Raw genomic sequence first — 13010 nt, forward strand, 5'->3', positions numbered from 1 at the left:
ACTCTTTTAAATTTAAATAACCTGATGTAGCTAGCAGCTGCTCCAGTGGATGGCACAGTTTTAGACCTTGGTATATTTCTCGGGTGGAGACCCAAATCTCAGCTAAGAAGCATTAGGAGAACTGTCCTTAACCTTGAAATTTACAAGGGTACTCTTAGCTTTTGGAAGAACTTCCTTTATTCCAATAGCTCATCTAGCCTTCGGTCTTTGATACGAAGCCTCTACTTTCAGCCCTTACCTGTTAACCCGAACTTCATTCCTATTTTAGATGTTAACTATTCTTCTCATTAATAGGTATTCTGCGTTTCTCATGCCATTAAGTGCAGTTTTCCCCACTCAGTGGTTGAACAAGAAGCTGTTGGGTGAAGTGGGGCCTTATATCTCTCAATTCCCATCAGCACCCCCATGCTACCACCCTGAATAAACAGAATTGTGCTTGTCATTGCAACACTGCTTTAAGTCAAATCCTAAATCTTGGCGAGGATATGGAGAAAAGGGAACCCTCGTACACTGTTGGTGAGACTGTAAATTGGCGTGGCCACTATGGAAAACAGTATGGAGGTTCCTCAGAAAACTAAAAATAGAATTACCATATGATCCAGCAATCCTACTCCTGGGCATATATCCAAAAAAGATGAAAACTCTAATTGAAAAAGATATATGTGCCCCTCTATTCATAACAGCACTATTCACAATAGCCAAAACATGGAAGCAACCTAAATGTCCATTGACAGATGAATGGATAAAGAAGATATGGTACGTATATACAATGGAATATTACTCAGCCATAAAAAAGAACAAAATAATGCTGTTTGCGGCAACATGGATGCAGCTAGACATGATCATAAGTGGGGTTAAGACAGAAAGAGAAAGACAAATACCATATGATGTCACTTATATGTGGAATCTAAAATATGGCACAAATGAACCTATCTATGACACAGAAACAGACTTATAGGCAGAGTATTATTCTTCCATTGTAGGGGGCTCTGGGGGAAACAGTGACCAGCTCCCGGGGGGACAGGCTTCCCTCAGGGCAGTGCTGAGGTGCGAGCGTCCTGGCTGGCAAGCTGGGACTGAGGTAAGCTGAGCTTTTAATCCTTTCCACCATTTCCGAGAACAAAGAAACATCTTAATAAAGAAATTAAGTTGGCCTTGACAGCTGACCAGGAGGGACCTGAGAAGGCCTCAGACAAGTCCTTTGGGGAAATGCTAATGTCTCAGAGTCTCTTGTTTATGAAGAACTTGTGAAATGAAACCTCCCAAGCAGATGATATCAGAATTCAGAGCCTGGTACTCTTTGTGGGTGTATATCTTACTGCTGGTGATGCTAGTTTTTTAGAAGCCAAGGTTATAGTCAGAATGTGGCCTTCCAGTGGAATGAGTGCCACATTTGTTCATTCATTGGTTTGTTCATTTGCTTATTCATTCATTCATTTATTCATGGACTTTTTTTGTGTGTGTGTGTGTTCCCGGGCCTCTCACTGCTGTGGCCTCTCCCGTTGCGGAGCATAGGCTCCGGACGCGCAGGCTCAGTGACCATGGCTCACGGGCCCAGCCACTCCGCGGCATGTGGGATCTTCCCAGACTGGGGCACGAACCCGTGTCCCCTGCATCGGTAGGCAGACTCTCAACCACTGCGCCACCAGGGAAGCCCTATTTATGGACTATTTACTGCATGCCTGTTCTGTCCTGTTCTGCTATATTAGGTGCTGGGCCTATACTCACGAACTAGACCAAGGCAGTCCCTACTTTGAAAGAATCTCTGATTTCATAAATTGGAGAGAATCACTATATGATAAGTTGCATTAAAAATATTGAACTTTTTTCTCAATTGAATACATCCAGTTGATTTAACTTCTCAGTTCTAAAAGGAAACAATAAACGTATTAGAAAATTGTGGATGTTTGTTTAGTCATTCTAAATAAGGTATTTCTCTCTAGTGCCAGTTATCTCTCTAAATAATCATTGCTCTAAAAAAGATATGCTGTGTATCAGGAAACAGAATTTAAAGATAGAAGAAAGGGGATTCTTGTTTTTGCTCAATGTATTCAAAGTTCAATATGTTTAATAGAAAATCCCTTATAAATAAATAACAATAAAACAACACCAAGAAATAAGCAAACTAGGAATAGATGACTCACAAAAGGAGAAATTCAAATGGGCGATAAATAAATGAACAAAAAAATGTTAACTCACCTTTCATTAAAGGAACATACATAATTAAATCGTTGGTGAGATGCTAACTCTTTCTCATCATATTTACAAAGGTTTTGTGTGAAGTCACATTCAAAGTTGAGGGAACAGAAGGGGGAGCAGGTCAGCAGTGCCCATCGAAGCTTCTGTTCTCTGTGCCTTTCACCCAGCATTTACAGTCAAGGAGCTTATTCAAAGGAACTAGTAAAGCTGGACCCAGAGTCCAAGTCATAGGTCTTCATTAGGGTTTTGTTTATTATAGTGAAAAATCGATGCAAAGAAAACGATACCCACCATCAACTTCAACTTCATCCCACTCCCCCATCTCTATTTAAATCTGACCCTTCTTCAGGGCAGCCTCTTTGTCGTCTCAAGCAGATGTTTGCAGCTGGCACAGGGCTCATCACTCTCCTCTCCTCTTGGTTCCTTCAGCTGTTTCTGGCGTATCTGCTAATTTTTGCTATTTAACCACGTATGGCCTTTTGTGGTACCTTTAACACTCGCATGCTGTTCTGAAATCCGCTTCTTTCTCTCACCAGTGTGAATGGAGCATATGTTCATCAGTCAGCCCTCACGTGCTTCTCCAACTGGACTGTTAGTGTCTAGAGCCACCTTAGCCCACCACCAGGTGTGCCCACCACCAGGTGTGCAGCCAGAGTTAGATAGTCTCTTTGTCTAGTAATTGAATGAGGAACTACTGTCTGCATGATTGGGGTCCTAGGCTGCCAGTTCAAGTGCCCCAGGAAGACTCCTTTGCAAACCATGCAAGAGCTGGGTCCCTCTGCACGATGTTGTCAGGACACGTGCAGTCTCTCCTCTCCCATCCAGCCTCTGCCTTAGTTAGCTTCCTCAAATACAGGTCCAAGTCCTCTCCTTCCCCCAGGTCCAACAGGGCCATGGGTTGTAAGTAACTGTTGCCTGCAAATAAATGCGTGCTTCTTGGTCTAGAAGGTCCTCTGTCTCCCCAGGCTGTCACGTCCCAGGCTTCTGATCTGACCCTCTGCGTACTATTTCCCAAACACACTGTGCCAGGATTTTCTATATTAATGTGTGTGTGTGTGTATACAGACATATACATGATTATGTATATTACAGTTGACTCTTGAAAAACGCAGGGTTGCTGACCCCCGTACGGTCTAAAATCCGAGTACTGCTAGCTCTGCCTCAAAAACAAAAGAATTGATAAATGACTTGTCCAAGGTCAAGAGACTGAAACAGTTCAGCTAGAATCAGAACTCAAACCCTAGTTCTTTTGACTCCACATATTATGATCTCTTATTGAACACAAGCTTTTCCCTATAGTTAGTTAATTTAAAGATTTGTCAAATGAAAATACAGGTACTATCTTTATTGAAAAACATCCATGTGTAAGTGGATCTGCACAGTTCAAACCTGTGTTGTTCAAGGGTCAACTGTACTTTAAATCAATTAAAAGAAAAAGGTGAATTCAGGACCACATGATCACTGTAGATAAAGAATATTAAGATTGAGTGAAACATTCATGTGTCTTTCTCTGTCTGGCTTATTTCACTTAGCATAATACCCTCAAGGTCTATACGTCTTGTCACAAATGGCAGGATTTCCTTCCTTCTCATGGCTGAATAATATTTCATTGTATCTATATATCACATCTTCTTTAACCACTCATCAGTTGATGGACACTCGGATTGTTTCTATATCTTGGCTATTGTGAATAACGCTGCAATGAACATGGAAGTGTGAGACCTCTTTGAGATTCTGTCTCCATTCCCTCATGTATATATATCCAGAAGTGGAATTGCTGGATCGTATGATAGTTCTATTTTTAACTTTTTGAGGAATCTCCATACTGTTTCCCATAGCAGCTGCACCAATTTACATTCCCACCAACAGTGCACAAGGGCTCCGTTTTCTTCACATCCTTGCCAACATTTGTTTTCTCTTGTCATTCTGATGATACCCATGCTGATAGGTGTGAGGTTATACTGCATGGTATCGCTTATACGTGGTATCTTTTTTTAAGAAAGGCAAACTCATAGCAACAGTGTAGAAAAGTGCTTGCCAGGTGCTGTGGTGGGGGAAGTAGGGAGAGTTTGGTAAAAGGTACAAACTTTCAGCTCTAATGAATAAGGACTGAGGACCTAATGTAAAATATGGTGACTGTAGTTGATAACACTGTGTTACATAGTTGAAATTTGCTAATAGAACTTAAATGTTCTACAAGAAAAAGATAAATATGGGAGGTGCTGGGTGTGTTCATTAACCAGTTGGGGGAATCCTTTCACAGCGTATATATCAAGTCACCATCATGTCGCTTTAAATATCGTACAATTTTATTTGTCGATTAGACCTTAATGAAGCTGGAAAAAAGGAGGAAGAAAACCCAAATAAACTAATCTTATAAAGAAAAAAATAGATTAAGTGAAACATGGTAGGAATCTAAGGTACAGGTTAAGCCATAGGAGAAGTAAGTCTTATTGGTAGAATGGATTTTAGCACTCAACTACTGCTTCATTTCCGAACGTCTAAATTGAACTTCTAGCTTTTATTTTATTAAAATTCCAATCCACGTAATTCATGAGCACGCATGGAAATAACAACATTCACGCTTCAGCAGAATTTCTTGACAAACATGCCATGCTTTTCTATTGAGTTTTCCTCCTTTTGCAACCAAATACTGGTTCTCTACTTGTTAACTGCATGGCCTGGGACAGTAAAACTCTTGTGCCTCAGTTTTTTTGGATATAAAATGAGAATCACTGCCTAGGGGGTTGTTATGAGGGTTAAGTGAGGGAATATAAGAAAGTGCTTAGATGACTCTTCCTTTTATTGGCTTTAATGATGAATCAACATTCATCCACCTCTACTGTTTGGAATTTGACTCACCACAAGGCACAGCTAAGCCACTAGAAGCCCCCTTTTCTCTACCCTTTCAACTCTTTGTTTAAATAAGAGGGGTGCCTACTGTGTATGGGCACATTCTTATTCCCCAATAAGTATTCTTATTATAAGCTCCCTGAATATGTTTACTCCATATATTAGACCTATTTAGTATTTCTGGTCCTTTCTTGCTCTTGATTGGCATTTGGAATCTAATTAACCAATCAGGATTCTGGGATGATTTTTGAGAATGTCACTGAAAAAAGAACATGAATTAAATCAAAGTAGTGATTTACTCAGATGGAGTCAGAAGGACTGAATTAAATATAGAGTCCAAAGAGCCCTCATTTAGAGCAGAGGGAGCTTATACTGGGGATACTGGGCTGAATCCACTGGGCTGACTGGTGTGCTTACTATTAGGGACCTAAACATGAAGACTGAGGGGACCTTGCTCATTTCACAGAAGCCCCCCACCATGACTTTACTTCACAAATGTGTTTGAGGTATTGCAAATGAATAGCTTGTGTTTTTAATTTGTTCAATGAAAGTACACTCTCACTTCAGCTGAAAAATTGTAATTAATTTTTAGGTTTTTTTATTTCTCTATATCAAACAAATTTCAGAATCCAAATATATGATACCAAAACTAGACCATTTATATTTTGTAAAAATTAATAAACTTCTCTATCTGAAAACTTTTACAAGATACAAATCTAAACTACAGATGCTTAGGGCAGTGGTTCCAAAAGTGTTATCTCTGAGCCAGCAGCATCAGTATTACCTAGAGCTTGTTAGAAATTCAAATTCTTAGTCCCCACCTCAGACCTGCTGAATCAGAAACAAACCTCCAAGTGACCCTGGTGCACATTGAAGTGTGAGAACCATTTGTTGGGGTTATTACCAACACTCTAGGAAAGGTTGTGCTGTATACCAAAAGAAGCTATTTTTTTCCATTAACAAATCAGGAAAGGTTGGGCCTACTCTGGGTTAGGCATTTTTATTTAATCCAACGTTATTCAAAATTTCGTAAAGAAAATCTGTGTTTAATATATGTCATTGCCATTGAAAATACGGTTTTGCTGACCGGTCTTTCCCATCTCTTCTTTCCTCTTTGTATCTCTACATGGTAGACGAGTTGGATTTTATGTCAATACTTTCAAAACTGTCTCTAGCCTAGAGGCCAAGTTTCATAAGGAAATTGCGGTGGTGAGTAATGAAGATTGTTTTTCCTTATGGAATATAAAGTAAATGAATGTTTGTTCTGGAAGCAAATGAAATGGCACAGCGTTATACAAAGAATTCACTCTCTTTCATGTTTCTTTTAATAGTGTGTCATGACCCTCAATAATATTTCTACATTTTTTTTGTAGTGACCACACGGTTCTGTATAGCTGGGAAAGATTTTACTTTGTGCTTTCATGAATCCCTGCCTGCTTGTTACAGTCTTACAGTCTTTTTTTTTTTTCTTTCAGTCAGTTTTTAAAGTTGGATTTCCAAGTCTTTAGGCTCAGGAGAAATTGGTTTCCAGATATTCACATAGTCAGCAGCTCTGTCATCGACTAATATTTTCTTAGTTCAGCAGGGAGGTTGTATGACTTTATCTCTAATGGAATCAATGTAAACAATAAGTTTTCCTGCTCTGGTTTGCATATATATTTGTTTATTTGTGTTTGTGGCCTGACAGTTTTGATGTGAATTTTAAGTTGAACCCTGTTCAGAGGTTAACTTATCCTGGGACCATCCATACTATCATAAGATTCTTAGTTTTTCAATAAACAGTTCCTTTCTGGGGTCAGTAGCCTGAATTTGCACTAGAATGACTTACAGCAGTGGCCTCTGTCCCCTTAGCTTTGCCACAAACTATATGAAGTGATGACGAAATTGGGTGACCAGCACGCTGACAAGGCCTTCACCATTCAAGGAGCTCCCAGGTAGGCCATGTTCATCAGAGCCAAGTTCATGTCTGTACACCTTGAAAGCAAGAATTGTTGCAAATTCTGCAGTCTGTATCAGCCTATGGTCTTTTACTCATCCTCCAACGATCTAAAACCAAGGAGCCCTTCCATCTGGAGGCTGACGCCAGCCTTAGTTCTGTGCTTTTACGTTGACTTTTAGCCTTCAGATGAATCTCCATGGACTTTTGGCATTGTCACAATAGCGTTGATATCTACCTCTCTCTGCTTTCCAGCAGTGGTGCCAGCTTTTTACGTATAATTTCTTTTTTTAAAATAAACTTATTTATTTTTATTTATTTATTTTTGGCTGCGTTGGGTCTTCGTTGCTGTGCACCGGCTTTTCTCTAGTTGCGGCGAGCGGGGGGCTACTCTTCGTTGCAGTGCGGGGGCTTCTCATTGCGGTGGCTTCTCTTGTTGTGGAGCACGGGCTCTAGGCGCGCGGGCTTCAGTAGTTGTGGCACGTGGGCTCAGTAGTTGTGGCTCCCGGGCTCTAGAGCTCAGGGTCAGTTGTTGTGGCGCACGGGCTTAGTTGCTCTGCAGCCATGTGGGATCTTCCCGGAGCAGGGCTTGAACCCGTGTCCCCTGCATTGACAGGCGGATTCTTAACCACTGTGCCACCAGGGACGTCCCTTACATATAATTTCTAGTTGTGCACTTGTTACTTTATTTGGAGAGTAAGGGAATTCCCCAAACTCACAACAGTTAGTCCTGATACTTATTATTGGTGCTTACACCTTTAATGAATCCATTTTGGGAAAGGAGAAAGGAAGTAGGTGAGACCTCATCTTACCTCCAAACTTGACCTTGCAAGCACTGCGTTGTTTTGTTGAACGTTGGTTTGGTTTTATTTTGAGTACACCAGTCAGTTATACCAAAGGCTCAGTGATCCGTAAGTAAATGGTCCACACTGCCAGGGTTTGGATTCACAGCAGCTTTCTCCTGTGATTTGGGAATCCCTTTTATCCATCCTTCTCAGACTTTATGTACTCAAGTAGTGTAGGCTAGTGAGGCTTGGGTTGGAAGTCAGAAGACTCGGCTTTCAAGTTTCTGACTCTGCAGTTAATTTGCTGTGCCTTCCTTGAGTAGGTTCAATAACCTCTCTGGTTTAAGAGCTCTTTTTTAATCAACAGAAATAAAAATGTGCTATTGAACTAAACAGCTTCTAAGGTAATATGCAGTCCTGACATTCTGTACTTATGATCTTAACATCAGTCAATGTATATATGATACACACGCATTTATAAAAACGCACATACTCTTAACACAGGCACCACCACTTCCATATATCCACCTCCGTATATCAGTGTTTGGAACTCCCCAGAAATAGGTAATTTTCTTAGTTGATGCCCCTTGGTTTAGCTGTACTTGTAGTCCCTACTCTGGCTGCTATTCTAAGTGAGCATTAAGTATATTTTCTTTGTCTAAGAGAAAGAATGTTGCCTAAAAGAATACAGGAAAGGGATAGAGCTGCTGTTTCCAATACAATTATTTCAATATGAGGTTAGAAACCAAGAAAGAATTGTAATAAGAGTATCACAGTGACATTTGGGTGATTTAGAGATGCAGTGCATGGGAAAAGGTTGTTCCCTTACACAGAGAGGAAAGGGACAAAGGCATCTGGAAGTTGCAATGTTGCTGAATCAGATACAATGAAGAAAAAGCGGGGCCACGACCACTTGACAAACGTTCTTCATTTTTTTCCATGTTCCTCCGCAGAACAAGGTGGTGAGTGAGCTCAGCGGGGTCTCCATTTGGCATAGATTTGGGGGCTGTGCTTCCCAGCAGAGGCCATGATTGCTGGCACGGCCCCAATCATGCATGTGTCCACGTCTTGTCCACGGGACCCATTCCCTCAGCCCCTTGAATACGTAGACCCTGCTGCTGTGTACGTGCTCATTTATTTGGGGGTGCAGACCTTGTTCCCTCAATCTGTAGCGTTTAGAAATTCTTAGAGAGTAGGATGTATCCCGAGTCGTGTCTTAGCCGTTGCATTTGGGCTGACGACAGGCATCTGGCCTAGTGCCAGGAATGTAGTGGGCTCTCAGGAAACAGTACAGACTCTCATCTATCACATAATATGTTTGCAGTTTCAGGCTGTCTGAGCTGAGTCACTGTGCCATAAGGTGTAGAAAGAGAAATAATGAATTAATTTCTAAATGTCATCAGAAAGCACTCCTACAAAATCTTAATGAGCGCTATCCTTTTTTTAATACCCCATGAATCATTTGGGGGGTAGGTTTTGCTATAGATTATGCCATAGCAAGATTCTCTTAAAAATCAAAAGTAAAATTAGTTCAATTAATTCAGCTTATGTTTGGAAGATCCTTGCAGAGTCTGTCTGGCCCAGTGGAAAGAACAGGGGTTCGCATTACCAAGGCCAGAATTCAGATCCACTAAATTGCCCAGTGACTTCAGGGATCTTTATCCTCTCCGTGCCCTACTTTACTGACCTGTAAAGTGGGGACAGTCGTGCGTGCGTCTTGTGATGATTAGAGATAATATATGAACGGGATCTGGCGCACAGTGGACAATACGTAGTACCAGTTACCGCATCACCGTCGCTAATAAGCAGAATTAACAGGAAGAGGGAGTAGATAACCAGCAGTACCTGGAGTGCCTCAGTTTTTCTGTGGGAAGGAGGGCCCCTGAGAAATAAGTACTGTTCCTTAGAAGGAGCCCTGCTTACTCTCTGTGTTCATCCAGCGACTCGGGTCCTCTCCGTATTGCAAAGACGCCATCGCCACCCGAGGAGCCTTCACCCATCCCGAGCCCGACAGCTAGTCCAAATCACACGCTGGCACCTGCGTCTCCTGCACCAGCCCGGCCTCGGTCACCCTCGCAGGTAGGAAGAGATCACGGGTATAATATTAGGGGGACTGGGAAAACTGGTGCTCAGTTGACCACACCTGGGGTAATTCTATGGGGCGGGGACATTGACAAGAGTTTCCAGTCAGGCAGGTTTTGAGGTGGGAGCCTTGGGCATTGTGACCGTCACCAAGGAATCAGCTTCCTTCTCTTACTTGGATTTTTATGTTTCCTCACATACCCTCTGCTTGAGTGTGTTGACACATCTTTCCACAATCTCAGCTTCCTCAGGCTCGCATGCTCTCCTTTTCTCAGAGTCCTGTCCTTTAAGGTTCTGTTGAATCCTACCTTTTCCAGGAAGCCTCCCTCCTGTTAGTGCTTTAGGTAACATCTGGAGCAAGAAAGGCCACGACGTGTATGTCATTTCACGTTTTTTGCATCATCCGCGGTATATTGCGCGTGCGCTCGACAAAAATGATGGAACAAGTGTTTGAAAGAAGCAGAAAGGGCCAAGCAAAGATAAATACAGGGAAAAGTGGCCACCCTTATCTTCCCTGCTTTTGGCAAAAATGAAATTCCTATGGGGAAACTCGAAGTCTCCAATCCAGTTCAAGCTTTCTTGTGTATGGTTGAAACTAAGGAACGTTGTACGAAGATACGAATCATGGATAGATCTCTAAAACGCTTATTTTCCAAAATACTGGAGTGCCGAGTGAGACGTATGCTGCTTATGGTGGTCTCACTAACTCCAGTGAAAAGTTTGCTGGATGTTAGTTCTAGAATGCTAATGCACTGTTGAAGTGAGAAAACATTTTCAGTTGACTTCAGAGAAGGTACTGCCTTAGTTTAACTTGAGAGGCACAGGTACACGTGGCACCGCAGCTCCGTGTATAGCACTTGGGTTGAGATGGATGGAGCCTCATAGCCTGAATTTTTCTCATTGGGCCACTGGTTGTCAGAGCTCTGAGGGCCACCCAAGAAGGCGTTCTTTGCCCGAATCAGGTGGGCTTATTTCTCTAAGCAGACCTACATTTCAATCAGCAACCAATCTGTTCCCCTAGCTCTGTTTACGTGACATTTCTGCGTGTCTCCCGTGCCATCTCTGCCTGAATTAACCCCTGTTGGTTTGTGTGATGCTTCTTAGACAAGGAAAGGGCCTCCTGTCCCACCTCTCCCTAAAGTCACCCCAACAAAGGAGCTGCAGCAGGAGAACATCATCAGTTTCTTCGAGGACAACTTTGTTCCGGAAATCAGTGTGACAACGCCTTCTCAGGTGAGTGCCTGATACAGAGCTGGGATGTTCACTAAAGCACCACAGCAGAGGGCCTCTCAGAGCTCATCTCTAAAGAAGGTGGCAGATGTTCAAGCCAACAATGTAATTTCAGTTGTCATTCGGGTTTGCTTTATCAATACTTGGTGTGTCTAAAGGGTTCCCAAATGGGAGATGTGCGGTATTTGAAAAGACTCATTTTTCCCACTGTTAAGAGTTGTACATCCTTCCTATAGAAAGTTGGGAAAAATACTAAATGTAAAGTGAAGAATGTTAATAATCCCTTAAATCATAACACTACCATAACTGCGGATGCATTTTGGTTTACTTTCTTTTAGTTATTTTTTCTTTTAGTTTTTTTGTTTTATCAGTTTTGCAGCACAGAATTCGGATTGTATTGTTAGGTATTCCTGAATTTTCTGCGTCATCTTACTGAGCATTTTTTCATGTCATAATATTGTCTTTTCCAAAAAAAAGTTTGACCGGGATATTCTATCAGATGGATGTAACCAACCGCCGATGGTGGTCACAGGTTACTTCCACTTTTTCTGTTACATCACCAGCACCTTGGTGATATCAATATATATTAATACACGTTTGTGCCTTTTATCATTTCTTCCATATTGCTCCCTAGCAGAGAATAGGAAAATGAAATTCAAAGAGGTGAATATTAAGTCTTTTGACCTTTAGCAGGAGTAAATGTATTCATTTCCATGACTTGGCACCAGCGTTCCCCCTGCTTTTCAAGATACCTGATTGTGTGTGTGTTCCACCTACAGCTACTCTCAATGTTATACCTACACCTGTCCCAGTTTGGTTGTCCCATTGCCTCAAGGACTTAGTTGCTCCTAATGCCCTCAAAGCCATCTCTTTGTTGAGAGTGAATGTCCCCAGAGAAGTCATGCCAATACCATTTCCTCCTGGTGTTCTCAGGGTCAGAAATAATTTTAACATTTTGCAAGGGGTGCAAACACAGCATTGTAATTACTGAGTACATCCATAACAACACTACATATTGTATCCCAATTACAATTGCATCCTGTCGATAATAATGGAAATAATGTGCTAAAAACAGGGAGCTCAGAAAATGAAAACTCAGAAGCAGTGCAGTGGCACATCATAATTTCTCATCTCTTTCGAGGGCATTTATGGATCAGCACGATGCTTTTAGCTGCTGTTTTCCTTCTCCTGTTGTTTGTATGAGGTACTGAATTTGGTAAGCTAATTAGAACTTGAAATGTGATTTAGTAGCTCCTTTGAGGAGGGGGAATTGCACTTTTATCAGTGCGTGGACCAATGATATCTGTGGATACACAGATGCCACCAGGGATAGCGGTCTTAGAGCCTAATGATCTTACCCAGCGTCCGCCATGGCCCTGGCACCAAACTGGAGCAGTTTTCACTTCCAAGTTGTGCTGTCCCTTTGTATTTCTAACAGCTCATTCTGTTTTTAGCTACATCACTTTAAAAGCAACAGTGTTTTAGGGTGATAATACCCTTACTCAAGTTGCTTTCACCTGGACCCCGCGAGAGCATCCTCTCAATTCCATCATCAATAGAGAATGTGGCCACCTAGAAGCCGTGTGTATTTAGCTGAGGACATGTAGCAGCTGAGGCCACTGAAGTAGAGAAAACGTGACACATAGACTGGTTCTGAAATAAAGATGGGGTTTAAAAGAGTTCTTTCTTCAAAAATGTTTTTTTATTTGCAGTTTGCTGGCTCATATAAGGGTCCTTTACAGCGGGGGAAAAAAAAGAATCAAAGCACTTCTAAAAATTACAGATGCCAGAAGAGGTGCCTAAGTCCTCCTAAGAGTGTTAACGTGTGCTGGTGTTGTTGACTGAGAGTGATGGGCAAAGCCAAAAGTTAGGGAGAGGAGAGGGAGAGGAAGCACCTTTCAAAACAGAAACGTCTCCAGCTGTGG

General features: G+C 41.8%; 1 protein-coding gene across 3 annotated transcripts in view; it reads left to right on the forward strand.

The window, feature by feature from the left end:
• Positions 1 to 13010, forward strand: part of AMPH (amphiphysin) — a gene marked incomplete at its 3' end in the record, with an annotated part of 190513 nt that overhangs the window by 124206 nt on the left and 53297 nt on the right. For all 3 annotated transcript variants that reach the window (XM_082846729.1, XM_082846730.1, XM_082846731.1), the window contains exons 8-11: positions 6186 to 6261; positions 6904 to 6986; positions 9714 to 9852; positions 10960 to 11088. In XM_082846729.1, coding sequence (XP_082702855.1) covers positions 6186 to 6261; positions 6904 to 6986; positions 9714 to 9852; positions 10960 to 11088 — 427 coding nt within the window. The remainder of the gene's footprint in view (positions 1 to 6185; positions 6262 to 6903; positions 6987 to 9713; positions 9853 to 10959; positions 11089 to 13010) is intronic.

The sequence above is a fragment of the Leucopleurus acutus genome (assembly GCF_964270905.1).
Source record: "Leucopleurus acutus genome assembly, chromosome: 9".
NCBI lineage: Eukaryota > Metazoa > Chordata > Mammalia > Artiodactyla > Delphinidae > Leucopleurus > Leucopleurus acutus.